Source organism: Centruroides vittatus, unplaced genomic scaffold (genome assembly GCF_030686945.1).
Source record: "Centruroides vittatus isolate TY-2023 unplaced genomic scaffold, ASM3068694v2 contig_134, whole genome shotgun sequence".
NCBI classification, from domain to species: Eukaryota; Metazoa; Arthropoda; class Arachnida; order Scorpiones; family Buthidae; genus Centruroides; species Centruroides vittatus.
This window is the reverse complement of record NW_027120852.1, coordinates 1612170-1638101: the sequence shown is the minus strand read 5'-3', so window position 1 is coordinate 1638101 and position 25932 is coordinate 1612170. Positions and strand designations below refer to the sequence as shown.

The window sequence follows — 25932 nt, the reverse complement described above, 5'->3', positions numbered from 1 at the left end:
AATCCCACCATACACATAACAAAATTTTCCTTCCGTGCACACTGGGTTTAGGGTCTGGTTGTGGCTGATAATTTTTGTCAACCCATTGTCTTTTTCGAATAACATTTTCGTATGTGATCCACTTTTCATCTCCCGTAACAATTTTAGCCAAAAAAGATTCCTTTTTTGCCAAGAAAGCAAGGTAACAGCTATCGACCTTCTGTCTGCTTTATTCCGTTCACCGAGGTTATGTGGAACCCAAACTCCCAGCTTGCTTACTTTTCCTAGTTTTTGGAGGTGACGATTGATGGTTGATTGGGATGTGTGCAGTTTCTCTGCTAACTCCCTCGTCGTTTGCCGTGGACTCTGCTCAATCGGGACCTTTAAAACGTCGTCGTCAAAGTCTGAGAAGCGGCCTGGTCTTTCTTCATCTTTTAAGGAGAAATCACCAGAACGAAATTTTGTAAACCACTTTCGAACTGCTCTGTCTGAAATTACACCACTGCCGTAGACATTGCAAATCTTTTTTGTTGTTTCTGTAGCGTTATTGCCGAGTTTAAACTCCCACAACATGATATGGCGTACATGCACTTTCAAATGTTCCATTTTAAATGAATTCAAAAATAATTTTTTATTACATTATTGACACTTCAGTGTTAAAATTTACATTTATAGACTATTTGCTAATAGCCACTAATAAAACTCAGTTGAAGCAACACAACATCTGGCAAGTATTTGACAGTCATTTACACTTACTCGCTAACGGAACTTATTTATGACTCAACCCAATAGAATAGATGTAAAAAGCATTTTGGTATAGTATAAACATTTTTTTTTCTATTATATTTTTGTTCCGTTTTTTTATTTTTTAAATACACTCAGTAATTAATATATATTATTCCTATATAGATTTATTAATTATAATAAACATACACTATTTAATATTATATTAAAATAACACTCTTTAATTAACATCTGAAATGAAGAAGTAATTGAATCGAGTCCCATCGCCATCTTAAGTAACGCGCGACAGTAATTAATTGATTCTGAGCGCGTCGCGTTGCATCAATTTAAATAATTTATAAAAATAAAAATTATAAATATGTTTATAAAATAATTGACAATATCTGTTCACAATAGTATTGTAAAACACACTGTACTTATAGTTTAGCATTTCTGATAAATTTTAATAAATATTTGAATTTTCGTATATTTTATATATAAAAATCGAAGAAAAAAACATAAATTTGTAAAACTTAATAAAAAAAATATCTGCAACTTCATAACACATATAAGTATGAGAATCCATCAAAAAAAGATAGTTAATAATAATTAAAATCGAGAAAAAAAATAAAACTTTCAAGGTAAGGTAATTTCTGTGGTAAAATGTGAGGTAAGCGATCACGTGACGCCCGTCTCCCCATCTTCTGTAACCAAAACGGACGAGGTTGAAATAAAAGCCTAATCACCAGTAGAACTAAAAACAAACATCGGCGCGTGTCTAGAGCAATAAACTTGAACGGGAGCGAAGATGAAACACGACACTTTGTAATTTATGCTAATTACCTTCTAATATTAAAAAATTAAAATCATCAATAAATTATGACGAAATTAAAACTTTTTTGACTGAATTCGATTACAAACATATTAATAAACTGGATTAAAGTAAAAATACCCGTTTTTCGATGTTAAATTTTTATTAATTAATTTTTTAAATTGGTGCCGAATTGACCAAGCGCGCGTGATTTCGATTTGACTGAGCGCGCGCGTGACGAAGGGTTAAGTGAGATATACTCGGTTAACACCGGTGGCTGTGTACCATGCTGGACCAAAGTCAAGGCATAGTAACCAAAACAGAAATTAAAGAAGTGTATCAGTGTGTGTGTCTGTATTCAGGAATTTTCTCACAATATGACATGTATTCAATATAGTGGCCTTCTGTAGTGTGATGTATGTGTTTCTATTCAATTGTAATGTGCCCAGGCTTTTGTGTAGTGTGTGTGGTATGACACCTGTAGAGGAGAGAACAACAGGTACAATAAGCACCCTATCCATCCTCCACAGATGCCTTATTTCCTGGGCGAATTCCGTGCACTTGCTAATTTTTTCAGTGCATGCGTTTTGTATATTGTGAATGTTTGCAATGGATATGTCTATAATGTATGTGATTTTATTGTGTTTGTCAATAAGTGTGATGTCTGGTCTGTTGTGGTAAATTGTTTTATCTGTGATTATGGCTCTGTCGTAGTACATTTTGTGCGTGTTGTTTTCCAATACTGTCTGTGGAATGTATTTGTAGTATGGTTCATGGACGTCTACTAATTTGTGTTTCTTTGCAAGCTCTTGGTGTATTATATTTGCTACTTGATTATGTCTGTGTAGATAATCTGTCTGTGCCAAGAGCTTGCAACCAGAAGTGATGTGTTGTATAATTTCTGGCATGATGTGACATTTTCTGCATGTGTCATTTGTGAGTGTTGCATCTTTGAGTATGTGTTTTCTGTAGTTTTTAGTATTTATGACCTGATCCTGTATGGCGATCATGAATCCTTCCGTCTCCCCAAAGAGGCATCCCCGAGCTAACCAGCTGTTTGACGCAGTTCTGTCAACAATATCCTGGGCCAGATCATAAGGATGCCTGCCATGGAGTGCCTTTCGAGCCCACGATTGTTTAATGGTGTCTATGCTTTTTATATGTTGTGTTGTGTCCATATGATATAAGTGTAAGTTTAATGGTGTGTTATTTGAGTCTGCTAGAGTTACGGCTTTATGTAATTGTGATGTTTCTCGTTTTTTGTAGAAAAACTCTCGCAGTGACTGTATTTGTTTGTAGTGAAGGTTAACTATGTCAATCAGGCCACGTCCGCCATCTTTACGTGGAAGGGTTAATCTTTCTGTGGTTGATTTAGGATGATGTTGTTTATGCTTAGTAAGTGTTGTTCTTGTTTTCTTTTAGAGTTGCTCAAGATCTGTGTGAGTCCAATGTATAACTCCAAAAGAATATGTCAGTACTGAAATGACATATGTGTTTATTGCTTTGACTGTATGTTTTGCATTTAACTGTGTTCTGAGAATAGCATTTAACCTACTTTGGTATTCTTTAATTAATCTTTGCTTTATTTGTGTATGTTCTGTTAGTTTGGCCTGTTGGAATCCTAAATACTTGTAGAACTCTCCCTCTTCCATGGATTCAATAACGTCTCCATTTCCAAGTGCAAAATCTTCTTTCTTCAGGATTCCTTTTTCTATGTGAAGTGTTTTGCATTTATCTAGGCCAAATTCCATTTGTATGTCCTCGGTGTATGAATGTGTGATTTTTAGGAGTTGATGAAGTTGTTTTTGTGTGGATGCATAAAGTTTTATGTCGTCCATGTACATGAGATGTGACAGTGTATACTGTGTTGTTTTTTCATGCCTGATATTGTAGCCATATTGTGTGTTGTTTAACATCTTGGATAATGGGTTCAAGGCTAGGCAGAACCAGAGAGAACTCAAGGAATCTCCTTGAAAAATTCCTCGCCTAATAAAAATTTGGTTTGTTTGTATGCAAGTGTTACTAACCCTGAGATGTAGTGTTGTTCTCCAGTGCTGCATAGTGTTTTGGAAGAATGTAATGAGTGATGGATGTATTTTGTACATGTGTAGAATATGTAGTAGCCAACTGTGTGGAACACTGTCAAATGCTTTTCTGTAGTCTATATATGCCATGTGTATGTTTCTGTGTTGTTTGTGTGCTTGCCGTAGAATGACTGAACCTATGAGCAACTGTTCTTTGCATCCCCTGTGGTTTCTACGGCAACCTTTTTGTTGTTCTGTAAGAATGTCGTGTTCTTCAACATGTTTGTATATTTTGTTTGCAATACAGGATGTCAATAATTTGTAGTGTTGGAAGACATGTAATTGGTCTGTATTATGTGGGGTCTGTGGTATTGTTGTTTTAGGTTTCATGTAGGTGATGCCCTGAGTAAGAAAATTTAGCATGTCTTGTGGATTGATGATGATGTGTGTTAGGTGTTTAGCTAGTTCCTGGTGCAGTGATGTAAACTTTTTGTACCAGAAATTGTGAATGTTGTCTACACCAGGTATCTTCCAGTTGTGTGTTCTGTTAACAGTGCATTGGAAATCATGTATGTTTATTTCAGCACAGGGCATAGTTGGTATGTTGTGCAAGTTTCTGTTCTCCTCCTCGATCCAGGCTGCATCAGCATTGTGCGCGACAGCACTGGACCAAAGAGAAGACCAATATGTTGTGAGTTCTTCTTCTGTTGGTGTGCCACTGTGCTGTGTATCAGTGTTTGCTTTGTTATTAATTTGTCTGTAAAAGAGTTTTTCATTGTTTGTAAATAATTTATTTTGTTGTTTTTGTAGTGTACATGTTTTGTATCGTTTGAGTCTATGTGCTTTGGCAGCAAGTTTTTGTTTTAGTGTATCAATGTATTCTGTAATGCGTGTGTTGTGATGTTCATGTTTTGTGTGTGTTTTTATTTTCTTGAAAATGTTTTTGAGTTGTTTCTTTAATTTGGGTGTTAGGTTGTTTTTAGTGTATTGTGTCAGCTTGCCTAATTGCTGTCTAATGTCATTTATTTGTGTTTCTATTCTTCTCTGCCAGGCAGGCTTGTGATAGAACTGTGTTTTGTGTGTATTTGTCTGTGATTGTACTTTCAGTCCATGGTGTGTCACTACTGTGACTGCCCCAGCATAAACTAATGTATGAATGTCTGCAAGTGTAGAAATTGAATGAATGTAGTGTGGTAGTAAGTGAGTGTTTACATAATTTACTACCTTTGACGTGTTGATTTTTGGTATTCGTGGTCGTTGTGTGGGATCTGTGCCTGTATATTTAGTGAGTGTTTCCTGAAATATAAGTGAGTGCGTATTAACTAAATCTATGTCTATGTTATCGGTGATAGATGAGGAAGTATCTGTAGTATCATTAGTGGTAGTTGTCGTATGTGTGTTATTATCAATGCTTGTTGCTGGATTATCCTGACAGGTTATGTGATCTTCATTAATGTTAGATGTTTCTGTCTGTTGATGTATTTGATCAGCAACCTGTTGTTTGATAAGTTCAAGTGTTGTTTGTGGAATAAGGTTGTTGTGTATAATTGTTCTTTTTTGATCAACAACCCTTTGTTCGGTAACAGTGAGATGAGGATACTGTTGTGTGAATCTATGGTGTAGTTGTTGTCTGTATGCTGTCGTGTTTGTTTCAAGTTTTGTGATGGTGTAGTAAGTATGGATGATAAACTCGTTCATTTCCACTGTCCATTTCATCCGTTGGCATGGTTTTCCAGCCTTTGTGGTCTGTGGATGCATTGCCACAGAAACACCAAGGCTGGGTTGGTTCCTCACATCTGTCGAGGGCATTGCAGTAGCCATGCTTGGGCCGGTGCTGCTTTCGCCACCGGTAACCAAGGGAGACTGTGGCCTATTTTTCGAACGTGAGCGTCTGCCTAACCCACGAACGCGGACCTTGTTAACCCGGGCGACGTCCGAGCAGGTATCACACTTCGATCTGGTTATTACCATAATAAATATCTCCACAGAATGTGGGTGTGGTCACTCTTAGCTTCATTTCTCCTCATAGACCTTATTGGCATGGGTGTCCCTACCAGGAGCTTGTGCTCCAGCCTGCATTACCCTATGGATCAGTAAAATTACTGGGCTCTCCCACCACCTGGGAGAGTTATTATTATTATTATTATTATTATGATGATCATCCTCATCAACTCGTCTCGAATATATATATATAGATAGGTCATGTGATTGAGAAGGTATAAAAAATGAATGGTAGATATATTGAATACTTGTGTATTAACATACCCATTCTGGAGAGGTATATCTAAGTCTAGGAAGTGGAAAACTGTGTTGTGCATTGCTAAAGATTTAATTTTAGGCCAGAAGAATTATTATTTACTATTTAAAAAACTGGATTTAATTATAAATAATGAGACAATAGCCATAATATCCAGCAATTTACAAAATATTAACAAAAACAAATGCTTTTGATGATTTTTAAATTATCATCATAAGATTAAAATTACAATTGAATATATATATATATATATATACATATATATGAAAATTTGCACATCAATTTAAACAAAGTGGAATAATTATTTTGCATCATCACATCTTGGAACTGGAGGACATTATTTGCTATTCTTCCCTCTTCCAATTTCAAGGGGTAGCTTACCTGCAAAGCAGAGTTGTCCTGATGGGCAGCCAGTATTTGGCAGTTTTTGTGAACTAGTTCTTCATCACTTTGAAAAAAAAAATACCCCATCTTTTAATGATAAAATTGTTCTTTACACCCATTATGTTGATGTTGTTCTCATAAGCTGATAACAGAAACTGAATTTACTCCCATTCTTAATAGCCATCAACAACAATACCTATGGCCTGCACCTCCACATTGAACAACAAAGTGACCAACAAGTTTACTTCTTGGACATTCTTCTCACACTCAAGGATGGCCACATTTTAACTAAAGTTTATAGAAAACCAGAGTACAAGCCATTTTTCATTCCATTAGAATCTAGATTGTTATCCATTTAAAATGTCTGCCTACAGGGCACTAGTGAAAAGATCTTACACCCACTTTACTAACATCATCCACAGAACATATTGAACTAAACTACATCACATGCATAGCAAAATAACGTGGGTATCCTTCAAATCTTGTCCAAAATTTCATCCTTAAATATCAATTAGTTAGGTTAGGTTACACATCTAAAAAGGACAAATCTAAAACCCACAAAGTCGTCAGGTATAAGCCAACATCTTTCAAAGATTTACATACAAATGGCAAGAACATACCAACTTAGCATCTCCTACAAGAGAAATCCTACTGTATTCTCTTTATTAGGAAATGCCAATGACACTGGTAACTGGCAAAATTCATCTGGGGTATATACTATCCCCATTATGGACGACAGATTCAACAAGAAATTAGTCTACATTGGAGCAACAACTCGATCCATTAACATACGTATCAAGAAACATCATTATTCTATCCAAAATGGCCTGCTGGCCACAGCATTAGTGACATTTGCAACCAAAAGTGATTTACAAGTACTTCTCAATGAAGCAAGTCTAATATACCCCATTAGGAATGGGTTCCAATCTGAAATATATGGAGAAATTTGAAATTTACAAAGCTGCCCAGACATTCTCAGAAGCATGGAAGTTCATCTTTGAATTACACCTATAAGTTTAAGTCTTATCTTTAAAAAATATCTGGTTACGTCATTGTTGACATCTGCATCTTCCACTAATGAAATAATTATCCCATTTTGTTTAATCTGATGTTCTAATTTTCATATACAGGTTCAACAGCTATTTTAACTTGATGATGGTTTTTAAATCATCAAAAACATTTGTTGTTGTTATTATTTAGTAAACTGCTGGATATTACTGGTTTTGTTTCATTATTCATAAGGATTATGCCACCAAACCCTAATATGTTTGGGTGTGATTCCCATAAGAAATACAATAGAATTGTCAGAAGCGTATACCGAATCCCGATAAAGGACGAGAGATTTAATAGGGATCTGATCTACATAGGATCAACGAAACGCTCTATGGAAGTCAGGGTTAAAGAACACGAGGCGGATATAAGATACAACAGAGCTACCACGTCGCTTGCAGTGTACGCTTCTGAACCGGGCATTAATGTGGACTTCGCGGGGGCCACGCTAATAACTAAAACGACTCGGATGGAACACCTCAAATGGCTGGAAGCGATAGAGATACATAAAGCGCAAACTAAAACAACATGCATTAATTCACGCGACGAGATAACTCTTTCGCTTGCTTGGCAAACTTTATTACAAGAGGATGCATAAAGATTTATTTGGGTCCGATAACACATGAAATCATGTGACCCAAAGATAAAAAAGAATACAAAGATTAAAAAGAATATGATACAGTACGACAAGGAGCACGACAGATATAGCGCATGCGCGATGGTCATCGCGCTTTCGAACTATCTTCAATTTGAATTTGTTCTTAAAAGATCGGAACGCAGTTTTTTAAAAAATAATAGAATCCAGCAGTTTTAACTTGATGATGGTTTTTAAATCATCAAAAACATTTGTTGTTGTTATTATTTAGTAAACTGCTGGATATTACTGGTTTTGTTTCATTATTCATAAGGATTATTATTAAAAGCCACCAAACCCTAATGATGTTTGGGTTTGATTCCCATAAGAAATAAAAAATTTTCATTTTTATTTAAAATTTTAAGTACTAGAGAGGTTGCGGCCGAAGTTTTCAGCTCTAAAACGTGAACATCAAACGTCGAGTGCCACTTACGAGATAGCGGCACTCGACGTTCACGTTTTAGAGACTAAAACTTCAGCGCAACCTCGCTATTAATTAATATAAAAATTGTTACATATCTTATTTGTCCATAGACAAATAAGATATGTAATACTATTTTTATTAAAAACTTCTTATACTAAATATTGCTAATGATAAGTTTATATTAACTTTACCTCTACAAGGAATAAATGATGTATCTTTAGAAGCAGTGGCTAATTCTTCTTGTGATAATGAAGTAGAAATAGGAAATTTGACTTTAGTATCATCTATTGAACACTGACAATGTATCTGTGCACTAGCCCATGCCAAATTCTCTTCAATATCACTAAAAATTAGATATAAACTTAAATTAATTTATTCACTAAATTTATGTTTAAAATGAAGCCAATAAAACTGAATAAGTACACAAAAATCAACATTCACAATGAAACATTAATAATAACATATCATACATAAATGATGATAACTGTTGAATTATCAAGTTAGAAAAAAAATTTATAAATAAAAATTTTAATTATTTATAAACATATTTATCAGTCAATATGTTGTCAAATGTTTATTTCGTTTAGTACTTGAATACATTGAAGAAATCCAGCATATAAAACACACATATACATCAAACCAGTTAAACAAAACTGAAATATTTAATGTAACAAATGTTTTAATCCATATCAATGAGATATCTTCAGGTTGCATACGCCCAATATATAAATTTAATGTGAACAAACACTTTTAGCAATTTTAAGGATCATATATATAATAATGAACAAGAAAATTTACTATCATTTTGTCATCATTTGTGACTGTCCAGGAAAATGCTGTTTTACAAAACCAAGCACAGATTATGCATGTAAAGCCCCAATCTAGGATGAGAAAAAAAACTAAAGTTTAAGGAATTTATAAGTGTAGAAGTTAATGTATTAATTGCAGACACACCAATATACTTTCCAATGCTGGGAAGGAAAGTTTGCCATCAGATAATTCTGTGCTTTTCTGAAGCTTAAAGCTAAAAATTTACTTAGTGTATTTTACCAAACTTTGTTGCATTCCTTCAAATAACTCCAATGTATTGTTTTTTAAAAATTTGTATATTTATTGTGTAAAAAGTTTTTATAATTGCTCAGATTCATATTTTTCAGTTAAATGTAAATCCAGAGCATTTGCCAAATCTAAAATATATTATGAAAAAGTTTGCTTTTATTTATAAATTATTGCTGTACTATAATTTTATTAATTATAATCTGGGATACAAGAGGGGGCAAAAGGAGCAAACTGGCTAGATCTGAAGAAATAGGGCCCCCATACAATGTTTTTTTTTATTTACTTCATTTATTTTAATATGTGATTTAATTTGCTATAGAGCCCCCGATACAAATTTTCCCCGAGCCCCGTTATCTTCCGGGGAGTCCCAAGTACATTGACCTTCTTCCCATTATTATAAGAAGTTCTATTTAATGGGAGGACTAATAATTATAAAAAGAGAAAATTGGTTTTGTCAGTTGATGAGCATTAATGATCTTCTGTATAGTTTGTTTAATATGTTTAATATTTAACTATCTGTTATTAATGATGCCACTGTAAATATTTGTATTCTTGCTATATGCTTGTTCAACAGCAAGGTTATAAGGATGTTGTTTAAATTGTAATTACATCAATACTAATAAATAATACAAATACTATTTTAACACCAAAAACCAAACTTTTTTTGTTGTTTCATCTGAACAACAAAGTATGCCAACATTATTATATTATTTTAAAGTAAGAAATAATGTTGGCATTATTTCTTACTTTAAAATAATATAATAATATAGGAAGAAAATTTCACAATTTAATTCATTTCATAGTAATAATGAAATTAATATTGCTTATATGCACAGAGTCTAAATATCTAACTGGAACTGCTGATTAAGCTCATATACTTAACACCTTTTAATTTCCAGAAAAATCATTTAATTTTAACTAATATTTTTGGCCTATTTAATGAGCCGTCTTCAGATTACAATTCTAAATTAGAAAACGATTGTTAAGATATGTTTGAAATTGGAACAAGGTTAAAAAATTTTAGGTTTAAATAACATCGTATCGTTCTTTGCATAACACGTCAAAGAAAGAAACAAATTCAAACGTAAATTCCAGACAGAAAACTTGCAGTTCAAATTATTTTTAAATAATGCTCTATTTAAATAACAAATCAAAGATGGGATAAATATAAGTAGATATAAATATACACAAGTAAATGATAAAAACAAAAAGTAAATAGTAAAATAATTTTAAAAAAAGTAAATAAAGATAAATATTTCGAGCCAAAGCTCGTGTTTTAACGAGAGATATCGTGCCAAGGGCTTTACGGAGAGCCATAAAATGTTGCATGCCGACGAGATAGACTCTACCTCTTTAAAATGAATGCAATTACTCTTAGTGGCCAATTTAAAGATTTTAAGTATTTTCAGGTTCCTTATCTATATCCTGATACGAGTGGTATGGATTGGTACCTTCAAGGCTGACCTCCATCCCAGATTCTGAGGTGAAAACAGCTAAGGTTATGACTGGTTTATTGTGTTCTGATGCATATAAATGTTCTTTTAGTTTGGTAGCTAAAAAGGTAGTTGTGGTCTCTATGTATTCTAAATCCCATTTGAATCTATCATCCCTAATGGAGACGAGGTATATTTCTGTGTGCATGATCTGTTAACCTTGTCCTTATCGTTACATGGTAGTTTGTATATGGCAAGGTTTCTGCTATAGGCAGATTTGTATTAATCACAAAGAGATATGGAGCACATTTTATGGCTTCACACAAAAAGCACAAAATGACACTCACTTCTCAAACGTAAACTTTGGCTAATAACATTTATCTTTATTTACTTTTTGTAAACAGTATTTATCTTTATTATTTCATTTTTGTCTTGATCATTTACTTGTTTATATTTATATCTATTTATACATTTATCTCATTTTTGACATGTTCATTTGAATAAAACACTACTTAAAAATAATTTGAACTGTAAGTTTTCCATTCAGAATTTATGTTTGAATTTGTTCATTTCTATGGTATGTTGTACTTAGAAATTCATTTAAACCTGAAATTTTTGAATCTTCTTCCATTTTCAAACATATGTTAACAAACATCTAATTTAGAACTGAAACCTTAAAGATGGCTATTAACTAAGCAAAAGAATTAAAATAAAATGGAATGCTAATGAACTGTACAATGAAACACGAACTTTAAAAATTCAAACCGACGGAACTCAAAGATTGAACGATATTATGTTGTCGAAATTAGATGGAAAATGTTCGAACCGAGTTTGTTACTCTGCCGGATTGGACGGAAGGGTACCGAAGTATACATAGTTATTGTCCAGTTTGAGTATTTGACGTTAAGTAAAGCCAAGTAGGTTAATTCCACGCAACAAAGTTCGAACGCAATTATGGACTCAAAGTATTTTCTTAGCACAATGTTGCCGTCGAAAACGTATCACGCGGGAAACACTTTTGGAGAAAAAAGGTTGGTTTATTGGTGTGAACGGATATGCATTTTGGCTTAACGCCCCTCCTCGGTCCTATTATTACGTATTTATCGGCAAATTGATTACAGGTCTACAAATTTACAGAATGCATTGAAAAAATTAGGATATGCATACAATGGTTTATACAATAAAACTTAATTACCTGAAATAGTGACAGTTAAACCAACACGACTTGTAATAAGATATACACGTAGTTGAAAAAGGAAAGGAAAATGGAGCTAAAAATTCCGGAATTTTTAGCTCCAGTTTCCCTATAAGTTTTATTGTATAAACCATTGTACGCATATCCTAATTTTTTCAATCCATTCTGTAAATTTGTAGACCTATAATCAATTTGCCGATAAATACATATTAATAGGACCAAAGAGGGGCGGTAAAACCGAAATGCATATCCGTTCACGCCAATAAACCAACCTTTTTCCTCCAAAAGTGTTTCTCGCATGATATGTTCTCGACGGCAACACCGTGCTAAGAAAATACATATAATAGAGAACAACAAGCAACCAAGATTTAACAGACTCACGGGCTTACCGGCCAAAATATTAACTCGTACTTTTACCGTACTTCTAACACGCCTTCTCTTATTATAATTATACGTAGAAATACCTTTTGCGGACCAGAACGTTCGACGGTTCGTATTTTCGTACGGTCCCGTAGTAATTTTTGCATCTCGTCAAATAAAGCATTCTCACAAGAATAGAGAATCGTACATTACCAACTTTCTCGTTTACGTATCTTTATTTGACGAGCGCACGTAGTTTACCACAAAAATCTCGGGAACACACTCTTTACGTCGACCGCATCTCGCATTTCTTCCACGACATAATTTAATGCAGCACCGGGATAACTCGCAAAGCAAATCGGAAACGTTCATTTCGCCCGCCGTCACCGAGTTCGTCGGCAAACGCACCGTCGTCTCTCTATAAAAAATGCCACCGACGACGCAAGGAAATCGAAAATTCTCCAAATTTCGACGACACGTTTCCCCGGGTCGGGTTCGGCCAAAAATGCAAACACGCTCTTTCGGCAAGATTAAAATCCAAGAACGGTCCCGCCGACGCCGTTTTATCGACCGTCGTCGAAACCAGACGGCGGACGCCAAACCGCACGCCGCCTCTAAAAATCGTCGTCCGTCGACCATTTTACGAGCCCCGGGAAACCGTCGTTTCCGAGGGGCGTAAAAAGGACTCGGCCGTCCGCATCCGCGCACGATTCGGTTTTTACGGGTCGATCGAACACAGTTTAATTAAAACTCCGTACGTCTCGGTGGGTTTAAAATCTACATTTCGACAATTTCGCATTCAATTTGCGAAAATCGTCCACTTCCTCCACTTTCGTCTAATCTTCCAATCATCATTTCTGTAATAAATCACGAAATACAAGCCGTAATAGTTACTTAAACGTCAAAGGACATCAGGGTAAGAAGGACGAGAACATAACGTAAATAAATTTGAAAAGGTCGAGTAAACAGACAAAAGGTTACATTGTATCAATGGTTAAGTTACAGACAGCACCTGTTCGATCTGGACTGAGTATCGGGATCGGGCGAGGGATTGCCGAAAGTTATAAAACACTCGACGGTCTCTCCGGAAAGGAAAACTGCGCCGCGAGCCAATCTGGCCCGAACTTCGATCATCTACAACACGTAAAACGTATTACTTCAGCTACAAATATTATCCACACAACCGAAAATTACATAAATGGAGTACGTAAAGAACGACCTCGTTTAATCTCTGGCTCTATAACCTTCCGACCTCGGCAACCGTAGTATATATAATTCTTATTTTCGCCACTCTTCGAAGAAAACAAACGAGAAAATACGTCTACTGGTTAGAAAAACAGACAAATCGCCACACGTGCCAACCCCTAAAGCTCTCTGTCAAAATATTTTATTTAATTAATTAACTCGATGGAATACAATTATTATTTTATTTCATTTTGTGATATTTCGATTAACATTTTATATAATATCGAAAAAAATGGTCGAAATCGATAGAACGATAACCGTGTTCATTTTTTTTTAAAGTCTTACGTAAAACTGGCAACACTCTTTCGTTGACGTGTGGTAAGTGGACGACCGAACGTGCGTAACGTGAACGCTGACTGTATATTTAATGACTTAAGGTGTATTAAATTTAATATTTATACTCGAAACGTCATTTTACGGTGTAGATATTATTATAGCATTGTCATTTCGGTAATTCCAATCGTTTCGCCAAACTGTTTTGACCGATTAGCCCTAATCGGATTCTTAAGTTACAAAATATTTACTGTTTACTAATTTAGATGCGGTTAGGAATATTCGTAACTCTCCTGCTCGACTAGTGGCTTTACAAAGTCAGTTTTAAAATACAAATTCGTTTAAATCAACTGTTGTTCTCTCTATCTTCGACCGTAAACACCGTCCCAGTTCTTCGGTTGCTCTACCGTCGGTGTTACCGAGTTGGGGAGAATTTTTACGGGAAATTTCTTTGCCACCTAAAAGGTGTAAACGTCATTTTAAAGTAACTAGCTAAACTGACTTTCGGGTGAAAAATTCCGCCGAGAGTTGCGTAAGTTTCCCGGCAAAAAAGTTAAGATCGTGTGGGGTGCCGTCTATTATATTTTATTTTAAAAACTTTTTATGTCATTAATAATAATTATAAGATGGCAAAAAGCTTAATTTCGAGGGTGGCGGCCGGTTTTCGAAAATTGTAAATGCTAACCGTGGGTGTGATCTTCGTTAAGTCCCCTTTAACTGCAAAAATTTAACGGTATTGATCTTCTGATGTGCAAATATTCGTGTAGATTTTGGGAATTTTAGACGAAAGGCACGGGAGTTATTGACCTTTGAAGTGGGTGACCGAATTGTTCCTTCGCGCACGTATAGAAAAAGCCCCGACTTTTTTGCATTTCTCTACATTTCGACCTCCTCCGAACTAAAAAACGTGAAAATCTCGGAACGGTCGTTTTTGACTCGTGCCGAACTTCTCTTCTGGGATTGTTCGTAAATGACGTCGTGCGCCGAGGGGGCGGGAGGAGTTTGAGAAATGTGGCAGTGCGACGTGGCTGCTTACTAAATATACGGTTTGGGTTACGGATGGATCTTGTATAATAAAACTCTTTTATTCTGTAACTTAGTATTGGTAAAATTGACGGACGCGCTCGATGCCAAATTAGTACGATTAATAAGTGCGCTCTCTCTTTCGGTATTAATTTAGCTTAATCCTAATGCAAGTCGGTACTTTCGATGTTCCGAAATGTCGAAAGTACTTGCGATGTTTGAATTAAATTAAGTTAATGTCGAGAGACCGTGTGTATTTATGTGTTTATTAATTTTCAGTATTAATATTGCAAAACTACTCTGGAGGTACTGCCCACTGGATATTTGTATGGAAATAAAAATGCCAAAACTGTATAGCAGAAAATTTGATTAGCGTAAATTGTACGTAAAACATCTTATTTTGTAATTTTTAGACTTGTACTATTTTTATAGTAAACTACTTGATAGTCACACTGTAAATAAAACTTAAACTCAATTCCACTTTGATTGTTGTATTTTTTTAAAAAAAAAGGAGAGGTGCATGTCACATCATTTTAAAGGGGGGGTTTGAAAAATGTGACAAGGGAAGAGGGAGGGTTAAAATTTACCAAAAATAGCATGACATCATTTATGGATGTCCTCCTATTATATATAAAGGCCAGAAAAGTAAAAAAATTGTTAATGAAATTAAAAAAAAATACAATATCTTACACTATATTCTGTTCTGATGATAAAACAATAAAAAGTATGAAATGAGTTAATTGTTGGCTTCTTGGTGATTAAATAGACAAGTTGTGTCCGAACTATAGCTCTCGACGGACCTATGGCTAGGGGAAAGTGGCTGTCTCCTCGGCTTAGTTGGCATATATAATAAATGCTTTTGCTTTTGTCGCGTAAACTAGGCTACTTATTTTTACACTTGAGCTGTAGCTAATAAGTCTAGTGTTTGCTGAAAAAAAGAAAAATACCGGTCACCTCCAATGATTTATTCCTGGCTACAGGACTAGATCTGGCCTGCAAACATACTGGACACATCACTTATAAATAATAGAAATACAGTAGAGTATCGATTATCCGAATATCGATCGACCAAAATGTCAATTAACCGAAAGCTTTCCGGTTGGCAAATTTAAATTTCCACTAGTGCCGTGGCACTTCAATCTTTGGCTGTGTCTTGGGCTACTCCAATATTATTTTTGTTGGTGTGCATGTTTTAGCTGGCAGCACTGGTGCGACCACGAGAAGGTATTTAAGGATTTGAACGAATTTCAACACGGGATAGGTTAATATATTTTTTCGTACATACTCTGGCTTCAAAGGTCATACCAGAAATACTAACCGACACTGTGACCGAGGTATGCGATAAAAACTGAAATGAAATACACAATTATTTATTTTGACGTCGTCACAATGCCGGGCTGGAATTTTTAATTTATTTAATTTAAAATATATGCTCTCCACCTCAAATTAGTACTGTGGTGTGTTGTCCCTGTACATCATACTTTTCTGTTAGCAATGGAGTTGTGCCAGTTGTCTGTCTAACTCCTTTCAGGGGAAAATGTTTGAATTGACATAATGTGACTTCCTGTTTTCATCAGAAGTTTATATATAGTTAAGGTTTCCGTATCTGGTCTCGTCTTTCGTCTAACAGTGTTCTCGAGATTAGGGAAAGGCAGACAACAGTGGAAATTTATAAGTACAATTTTTTCAAATTGCAGACCAAATATTAGTGTTCAAAGTGGGATGTGAAATAAATTAATTCTTTTATCTTCTAATTTTCATGAAAAATTTAATTTAATACTGTATTAATTATATATTTGCAGATCTCATATACTATAATTGTTAAATTCATAAATGTGAGGAAATTCTTTGGGTTCGTCATAGTCAAAATTTTTATTACCATAATTTTTAAATACCGCTTATGTATAAGAGCACAAATGAAAATATTTGCTAATAAATTAACTAAGATTTATTTTGATTAGGTGTTTTATTGTAAAATGGATTTGAAAGAAATCAAAGTACTTACAAAACAAGCAAGAGTAGCTCTCAGAGAAAAAGAATATAAGACTGCTTTGAAACATTGTAAAGTAAGTTTCGATTTTAATTTTTTTTATATACAGTAATATAATTACTTAGATTTTTTTAACCTGTAAAAATTTTAATTACTTTTATTGATGTTTCAAGTAATTTAGCTTGTGAATGTAAGAGTTAGAAATGTGTTTTTATTTTTCATAAATTAAACAAATTAATAAAATGATTTTATGTTAATTAAAATGAGTAATAAGGTTTAATTGAGAAAAAATGTTAAAAAATATAGACGACGACTTCAGAAGCATATATGGCTGATCGTATTTGAGTTACTCAACAAAAATGTAATTTCATAAATAATGCTAAGTGCATTTGGTTTTGTTTTGAATATAAATAAGAGCAAAAAATTAAAAAAAAATTGTTAAACGGGTTGGTTTCCAGAATACAGTCAAACCTAGTTCATAGGTTTGACTGTAATCTGTGTACATTTGTCTGTTTATAATTGTTCTGTTTACAACAATTGTACATTTTTCACAATATGTTAAATATTTTCTGCATTATACTTTCTCCATTATAAGACACTTCAATTATGTTTTTCATTTATACAATTTTATACTTAGGGGCTGTCCATAAATGACATTCACACTGGAGGGGATAGAGTAATGACAAGTCGGACGAGGAAGGGAGGGGTCGAGTTTCGACCAACATTTGTTTATTTCATTAAAGTTTATACAGTTTATGCATTTTATTACATTTATTTCAAAACTTCTTGTATGTTATGTCTACTTATGGTTTCTATCATTCATAAAGCGATAAGGGGTCGCATTTTGTTGGATGTCCGAAGAGGGGAGGGGGATACAGAAACTTAGACAAACTGGAACTGGAGGGGATGAGTAAAAATTTTAAGAAAAATGCAAACATGATTTATGGACATTCCCTTGTATGTTATAGTGTAAAGGTATCCTGTCACACTTTTTTCTCAGCTATATTATTTGCATTGAAATGAAAAAATTTAAAGTGATTATTAAAAAAGTGAAAAAACAACTTAATCCTCTTGCAAACCTTGTAACCGGTGCCATCAAAGTTCGTACGCGAACATTTTCGGCCCCTCTCTAGGTCCTGCAAGCTATACTCTCTTTTTTTGACCGTTATATCGAAGAATATCTTTGATATAACGGTCAAAAAAATGTTATTCTTCGATATAACGATCGAAAAAAGAGAGTATAGCTTGAAGAAGGACCTAGTGAAGGGCCGAAAAAGTTCGCGTACGAACTTTGATGGCACCGGTTACAAGGTTTGCAAGAGGATTAAGTGGTTTCACTCCGGTGTGTATAGGTGAATTGTGAAAAACAAATTACGTATTTACTTCAGGTTAGTCCACATTGACAATGAACTGCCTGCAAATGCAAAGCAGAATGAATAATATGCATCATCGTGCAATGCTTTTTCCAACAAATTTTTCCATTTAGCAAATTGCTCTGCCAGTCTAACATGTTGAAAAATTTTGATTTCCACATTTTGTATTGTGAACCAGTTTGGCTAAGTGAATAAAAATTATTTTACACTTTCTCATTCATTTTCACTATTTGCTGTCTGTGTGGGCTGATCTTTAGAATGACTTCATTTTTTTATGTGACTGGAGTTTTGGAATACTGATGTGTAACAAAAAGTCCATCCAAAAAAAAGGAAACAAACAAAACATGATCAATTTTTTAAAAGTACATGACTTAATTTCACAATGGTTACTCTTCTATACATATATTGTTCAAATGTATTATACATAATTACATTTAGTAAATTGAAACTTCTTTGTTAAGAATTACATGAACAAATTTAAATGTACAGTACAAATTTGTATTAATTTGTGTCTCGCTGTACTTTTTGATGATTATATTCACTCTGAAAGCAATTCAAAAGTAGATTCATTTGTACATTTTCTCATTTAAAACAATATTTCTCTCGGTTTCCTTGAAAAACATATAAGTGAAGTTTGACTATTTCATGTGAATGTTCGTGGATCAAATCCAGCAATAGTTAATATAAATTTTCAGTTCATTAAAATTAAATACTTGTAAATGTATGAAGTAGAGAACATATTGAAGTCTAATATAAAATAGTAATTTTAAAAAAAGATTGTTAGGGAAAAAGAATTTTACTAAACTAAAGCACGTGTCGATATAGCAAATTCTATGAGCTGGCAACACCCGTGCAAGATCGTTCGAAACAAGAAGAGACTTGTTTTCGGTTGCCTGCCAAGTCACGGATGAGTGAACAAGTGCGTGTATAGTCTTAGATTAGAATAAAGTTTAATTCTAAGTTAAAGGACTGCCTCGTCATTGTTCTAACAAATATGAATAAAAATGAAGAGATTTAAAAAAGTGGTAAAAGAAAAATACAATTAAAGAAAGTAAACATTTCAATCAATTGTTCTTTTAGATGATGCATAATTATATGAATTATGAGTTATATTTTTTTAAAATTGAGATGATAGTGAGCATTAATATAATAAGCCAAATCATTTATAGTTAACAAAAAATGTAATGAATTTGACTAATCTTCAGTGCCAATGCCATCTTAATTTTATTACTTTTCAGTGTTTGTCTTGATTGTTTATCTGAAAATTATCAACTTATGAATCAAATACTGCTATTCCATAGACAGTAGTATAACAAAAACAAAATTTTATAGTTTAAAATTTTGCTCTTTGTTAATTTCAGATGATAAAATATTCGACTGTGTTTAAAAAACTGAAAATATTACTCTTATATGAACAGAGTTTAAAGTTTCTAATGAATAATTAGAAAAATTATTTAATAAAATAATGGATTATGTCTCTCAAATACTCTTCCAGTATATTAAAAAGACTTCCTATTAAAATAGTTTTGTATTATTTTATGGTTAGAAAATATTCTCAAATAAAAAAAAAAAATAATTTAAACTTATTTATATGAAATATTATTAATAAAAATTAAAATTTTTATATGAACTAAAAGTAATTTTATTTTGCAGGAAATTTTAAAATTGGATAAACTGAATTATAATGCTTGGGTATTTATTGGTGTTTCTGCTCAAGAAATAGAACAACCAGTTCAAGCCGAAGCAGCCTTTCGTAAAGCTATTGAAATATCACCCGATCAGCTTCTGGCTTGGCAGGTTTGATATTTTTCCTTTAACTTTCTGAAAACATTTCATATATTGATTGTTTTAAATCTTAACTTACAAAAAATTAATAGTTGTTATAATAATTACAGTATAAAAGTTTGAAATTTGAAAATTATTATTTGTTTTTATTAATGGATAATTTATAATAAAGGATTGCTTAACAGAAGATCATCATAAAATGTCATAAGATTCCAATAAACAGGAAAAACAAAATTAAAACTGAAGATCAAAAATATATTTTGCTAGTATTTTTGATTTTATGTCATCATCCTCAGTTGCTTGGAACACATTAATGGAAAAAGAACATTACATTTTTAAATTTAAAATATTGCATTTGATATTTCAAATGCAAAATTTGTTTTTTTAGTTATAAAAATTAAATGTAATAATTTATGTAAATTGAAATATGGCAGTAATGTAGGTAAGTAGATTATGTAATAATAAAATATATATGTAGTAAATATTTCTTAATACTGCTTATTAAGGAAACCAAAACAAACTTCTTACAATTAATGATATAAGTTATAAAGTAGGAGCTAATTTATACACTAAAATCCATAAATCCATGGTAGTCGACTTATATGTTGGAAGTCACAGGACACAGATGCATATAAATTAGCAGCATTTAGAGCACTGTTGTGAAAGGCTCAACAGCATTCTTTTCAAGAAACACTTCTGACTGGTTCTTGACCTCTGGTGAATGTCAGATTGGAAGGACATAACAAATTTGTTTATTTGCCTATAAACTCCTTTTTGTTGAGTTACAAAAATAAGAGATTGTATGTGGAAAATATTGCTGGTATTAGCTTTATATTAAACAAGATCTACAGTTGCAAGTTTAAAGTCCAGTGTTTGAGTTAGTATTTAGTTATTCAATATAGATGATTAAGTATGGTATAGAAAAAGAGATGAAAGAAAATTTAAAAACTGTCTATTGGTGTTACAGGTAAATAAAGCCATATTTAAAACCCAAAAACATAAATAAAAATTAAAAGATTGTGATTGCAACAGAAATTAAAACCAAAATAATGTATAGAATAAACAGTGTTGCAACAAGGAGAAATAGCCAATGGAAAAATATGTATATTGTAAATATGTTGAAAAGAGTTAAAATAGTGATTAAGTTGAAAGTGCGAGATGAGTGCAGGTGACGAGAATTTACAGGTGTCCACTTGGGGAAGCAAACCTTGGGTAATTGTAAATATGATGAAATGGGAAAAATAATTTTGATAAATTTTAAACTAATGGAGGGGTGAATATCATAACAGAATTATTAAAATTCTTGATTGGCATATCAAAACACAATAGCTTAAATATGAAAAAAGGGCAAAGGTTCAATAAGCAATTCTTGAACAGACTCAAAATGAGAATCAAACTGTACTTGAAAGATTGACCTTTCTTGTGCCCTAATCTGAGTCTTGTTGCACTTGGAACCAGAGTGGTGACCAGTTAGGAAGCAAAGAAGGAAGATCTAAATTAATTGGAACTCTAGCCACTAAATATCCTATATAAACTGCAGAATCAAGGATGCTGGGCTTTTTTTCCACCAATTATTCATCTGTATTTTTCTTGGCTGTTCTTTGTTTGTAACTGCCTAAAGACTGCACAAGTTCTAATCTTTTATTTTGTGCCTGTTCTTCTGCCTCCTTCTGCCTCGTCTTCTCAACCGAGACTACAAAGAACTTTCTCCTTTTCGTTGAAATTAGTTAACTCCATCTGAGCTCTACACTCAAAATTAATGTTGTCCTGGGGCATCCACCTTGCCGAGGGAAAATCACACGTACGAACCTAGAGACATTTTTGAATTGATTTCAGAAAATCATCATAAGCTCCTTTTTGAATGTTTGTAATAAACAAGTTAAACTTTTGAAGGAGACTCATTTTGGTGCCCACACATTTACATACACACTCACGCCACTCATCTATCCTACTGGGGGACAAATAATTCTCTCCTTCCTGTCAACATCCCACAGATTTTATAACAGTGGAAGACATTTTTTAATTAATCAATACTAAATGTTTGATATGTTGTTAATTTATGCCATAATAAAGAATTTATAAAAATAAAAAAATAATACGTATTAAACTATTACATAAATATCTAGAACTGATCATTCAATTTGTGTTTGAATATTCAAGTGCATAAAATAAGTAATTTAAATTAAAAAAATAGGCAGTAGAAGGCACGATAGAATACGGGCGGCCCTCGACTTTCGCACATAATTGGTTCCTGAAAATGTGCGCGAATGTTGAATGTTTGAAAGTAGAGGAATGTAAAAAAATATGCACCAAAAACTGTATTTAAAATTATTTTCCTTAATTTTACTCTTATTTTTTAAATTGAACATATCATAGATCTGTTTACATCGTACAAATGTCCAATTGAAGCAAAAGATTCACCATTTTCAGAACGTTTTACTTATTTCCATCTTTGTTTCGATCATATGAAGTTTACGAGTCCTTAATTTCTTTTTGTTTGTATCAACACTGCAGTTTCTCTGTTTCTCACTCGTGATTATCAATTTATAAGAATGAAATATTTAAACATAAACAAATAAATTGGCAAAACACACAATGCGTTGACGCACGCCCTAATGCATGTCTGAAACTGTTTTGACCTCTTGCTCGGAACAATGCAGTAGTGATTAGGATTTCGAGAAGTCTGCTATTGTAGGAAATAATGTGTGTTCGAGAATGTAGAGCAAGCTACTGCAGTTCGTAATGTGTGAGCATTCTGCATGGAAGGAAATTTTTTCATTATTGACAAATATTTAAAAAGTTGAATTTTTAAAAATGTGCGAAATAGTGAATTGTGTGAAAGTCGAGGGCCACTTGTAATTGCCTCGGGAAAGTCCAGGCTACTGGGATAACATTTGCACTTTTCTGTCTGAATTTAAAAAAAAATTCCCATATTAGATTTTGATGATTTTGGCGTCGTAATGCTCAGTAGAACCCTGTCGTGTGCATAAATTACTTTTTGGAAAATATAAACTTTGAGAAAAGATATATTCAAAAGACGAAAGTGTCAACATTTGCCTCTTTGACGCTTAACCTGTCCTGTGTTATTCCCGACAATTCTCGGGGTCGTGACCTTTGACCTCGACTGTTTGACCCAACATGTCTCGTTACGGTATCTGTAGGTTTTTGGAACTAGATGTTACTAGTCATTACAATTTTTATATTAAAACTAACTTCCAAAATATAATTTTTTTGTTTTTATATTTATTAATATATCTGTTTCTGAAAAATAAAAAAAAATAATTTCGGACGATAAAATAGCCACGATTACTTTTTTAAAACGTGCAATTTTTGTTAGGCTTAACGTTGACAAAATTCAACATGGCGTCACAAGCAACGGAGAATAACTTCAACATCAGATAGGTTAATAACAAAAAAGTATTTTTGGTGCTGCTTTTTGGAATATAAAGCTACACAGTTGCTTGATATATTTGCAGAGTTTGGTGAATTTTGGTTGAACTATGGAAAAGTTATTTGAGTTTTAAAAAAAAAGAACCAGATTTATGTCACTCGTCCCCACTAGATGGCACCACATTACCTAGCTCTTCGATTGCCTAGCTCTAATAACGGAAAGCTTCTGGAACAATGTGGACTTTGTCATTTTTTTCAAGGTGTGGACTTTTTGATTTCATTTTTGTACTAAAATACAGTCAATTCCATTTTATTGGGCCAAATCTCAAAGAATGGAAACCAAACTAATAAACTAATCCATAATTTAAATGCTTAATTGGGACAGTAGCAGAAAAGGAATTTAGCAATTTTTTATATATTTTAGGGATCTACCGAAAATATGTCAACACTACATACAGTTGGATATTGTGTAGGCCTAATGGTTGGTGACTAGACAAAGCAATTTTGTTTTTCACTTGGGTGCAGTGCCATCTTTAGGGGAGGGCCTATGGGGCCCCCGAATCCAAAAGTAATAAAGTTACAAAGAAAACAAATAGGTTACTTGAAATGAAGAAACCATTAATGATACGATTGAAATCACTCCTCCAACACGTAGTGTGAAGTGTTGAGTACAGGGTGAAAAATCTCACTGGCTAAAAAAAAAAAAAAGTCAACAGATTTTCTGGGATATATTAAAAGGGTGAAAGCACGATATCCGTAACCGGTCTCGCCCGTGCTAGCTACGCCAGCGACCCCTAGGTCTGTAATCTAGTATTGATTCTGTTTCTTCGTGGGGCCCCCCAACATTCTTCTGGCCCAGAGCCCCTTACGTTCTAAAGACGGCACTGCTCGGGTGGTTTGGTTTTCCCGGAGGGGGTCGGCATAGCGGGACATATCACACCGGGATCCCGTCCGAGGCAAATCCAAATGCGAACTACCGACCCTACACCGGATTGGACCGGCTCAACTCCCTCCTCTCATCTCATCCAAAATTTTTAACTTTTATGTAACTATTTCAAATATATGTTTTTTAGTCATGTCAAGCAACTCACCAGATGTTATGTTTCAGACGCAGTTCTCTCGGTCGACATCGGACAAAATCTCAAATGTGGCCATTTTTAACGAACGACTCCAATTTATCCAAGACATTTGTTACTTAAATGCCAACTGATTTTATTTTATTATTATTTTATTTCTTATTTTTTAGTTTAGTGCACTTTATTTATTTAGTTTAGTTTAGTTAAATTTAATTTCTTTATTACACTTTTCCTTTTTATCTGTATTTTTCATCATATTTTTTCTTTTCTTGGCAATAAATCACTTATAATCCTTTATTTGTGACATATTACTGCTAAAATTGCTCGCTCGGGCTAATTACGTCGATAAACATTGTCTCGAGTTTCTCAATGTCACCTATCTAGTATATGATTGAAATTTATTTACACTACTGGCCAAGCAAAATGCAACACCACAGGAAGCTTCCACTATTTCAATATCTATAGTCCATCATGGTGTTGAATTTTACTTAGCCAGTAGTGCAGATTGTTTTTTACTTTTTATACTTTTTAGTTCTTTTTTTCCACGAAGTTGGCTCCGAAAGCTTAAAAATGTTCGGAAAACGAATTTTGTTCCGAGCGAAAGCCCCGATATTATTAGTTATTAAAATTAAATAAAAACATTTAGAAATTAAAATTCTTAAATTTGAAATTTTTTTAACATTTGAATTTGTAATTTATTTCATAATTCTGTTATTGCCTGTTCAAATATATAGTGTTGAATTCTGTTTAGCATTTTTTAATGGATTTAGCAGGAACAATTAATACAACCTGAATATAGCAAAAAGTATATTTAGTTAAAGATTTTTTGTTTGCAATATTTATTAGAAAATGTATTTTTATATTAATCAATAAAATTTGTCTAAACAAAAGGAGAAAAACTATTTTATACTACAAGTAATATGAAATATGTTTATCTAATTAGATGAACTTGTAATATATTTTTTATGTGAATGTGACAGATTGATATTTCTATATTTAAATTCTAAATTTAATTCAACCTTATAACATTATAAACCATTGAGATAATTCCTCAATTAATTCTTTAAATCTAAAAATTAATAGTTGAATTCATCATCATCATCATCATAATTACCTTTTACTAATTTTTAAATTTGGAAGTATGATATACATTTGATTAATATACCTTTCCTTCAAATATCAAGTGAACAGCCAGATTTCTTTATCAGGCTATTAAGGCTAGATAATTACTAAGTAATTTGGCAGGAGGTAGACATTAGTATGCCATTTCTTGTTAAATTTAATAATTATAAATAACTAAATAAATTTAATTTTAGAATACTCTGGATAATTTCTTCATTTATAATTATTAAATTTAACAAGAGATAACAGACTAACCATTTACCTCTTACTAAATTACACGGTAATTGTTTAGCTTTAATAGTCCAATAAAGGCGTATGGCTG

The 25932-nt window shown here is 33.1% G+C and overlaps 3 protein-coding genes across 4 annotated transcripts in view; 1 reads left to right on the top strand and 2 right to left on the bottom strand.

Annotated features, from left to right (window-relative positions):
• The window catches only part of LOC136990730 (RAB6A-GEF complex partner protein 2), a 32854-nt gene extending 19170 nt beyond the window's left edge, over positions 1 to 13684 (bottom strand). Inside the window, exons 1-3 of the mRNA XM_067289155.1 lie at positions 13553 to 13684; positions 13346 to 13467; positions 8478 to 8629 (exon numbers count right to left, since the gene is read on the bottom strand). Coding sequence (XP_067145256.1) covers positions 8478 to 8629; positions 13346 to 13467 — 274 coding nt within the window. The 5' untranslated portion in view covers positions 13553 to 13684. The remainder of the gene's footprint in view (positions 1 to 8477; positions 8630 to 13345; positions 13468 to 13552) is intronic.
• The window catches only part of LOC136990728 (serine incorporator 5-like), a 217367-nt gene that overhangs the window by 74066 nt on the left and 117369 nt on the right, over positions 1 to 25932 (bottom strand). The window lies entirely within an intron of this gene.
• Positions 13935 to 25932, top strand: part of LOC136990714 (tetratricopeptide repeat protein 37) — a 122108-nt gene continuing 110110 nt past the window's right edge. Inside the window, exons 1-3 of one of the 2 annotated variants that reach the window (XM_067289128.1) lie at positions 13935 to 13955; positions 16836 to 16940; positions 19891 to 20034. In XM_067289128.1, coding sequence (XP_067145229.1) covers positions 16851 to 16940; positions 19891 to 20034 — 234 coding nt within the window. In that variant the 5' untranslated portion in view covers positions 13935 to 13955; positions 16836 to 16850. Of the gene's footprint in view, positions 13956 to 14136; positions 14156 to 16835; positions 16941 to 19890; positions 20035 to 25932 lie in introns of those variants that run through there. The other variant, XM_067289129.1, reaches the window with a different exon arrangement.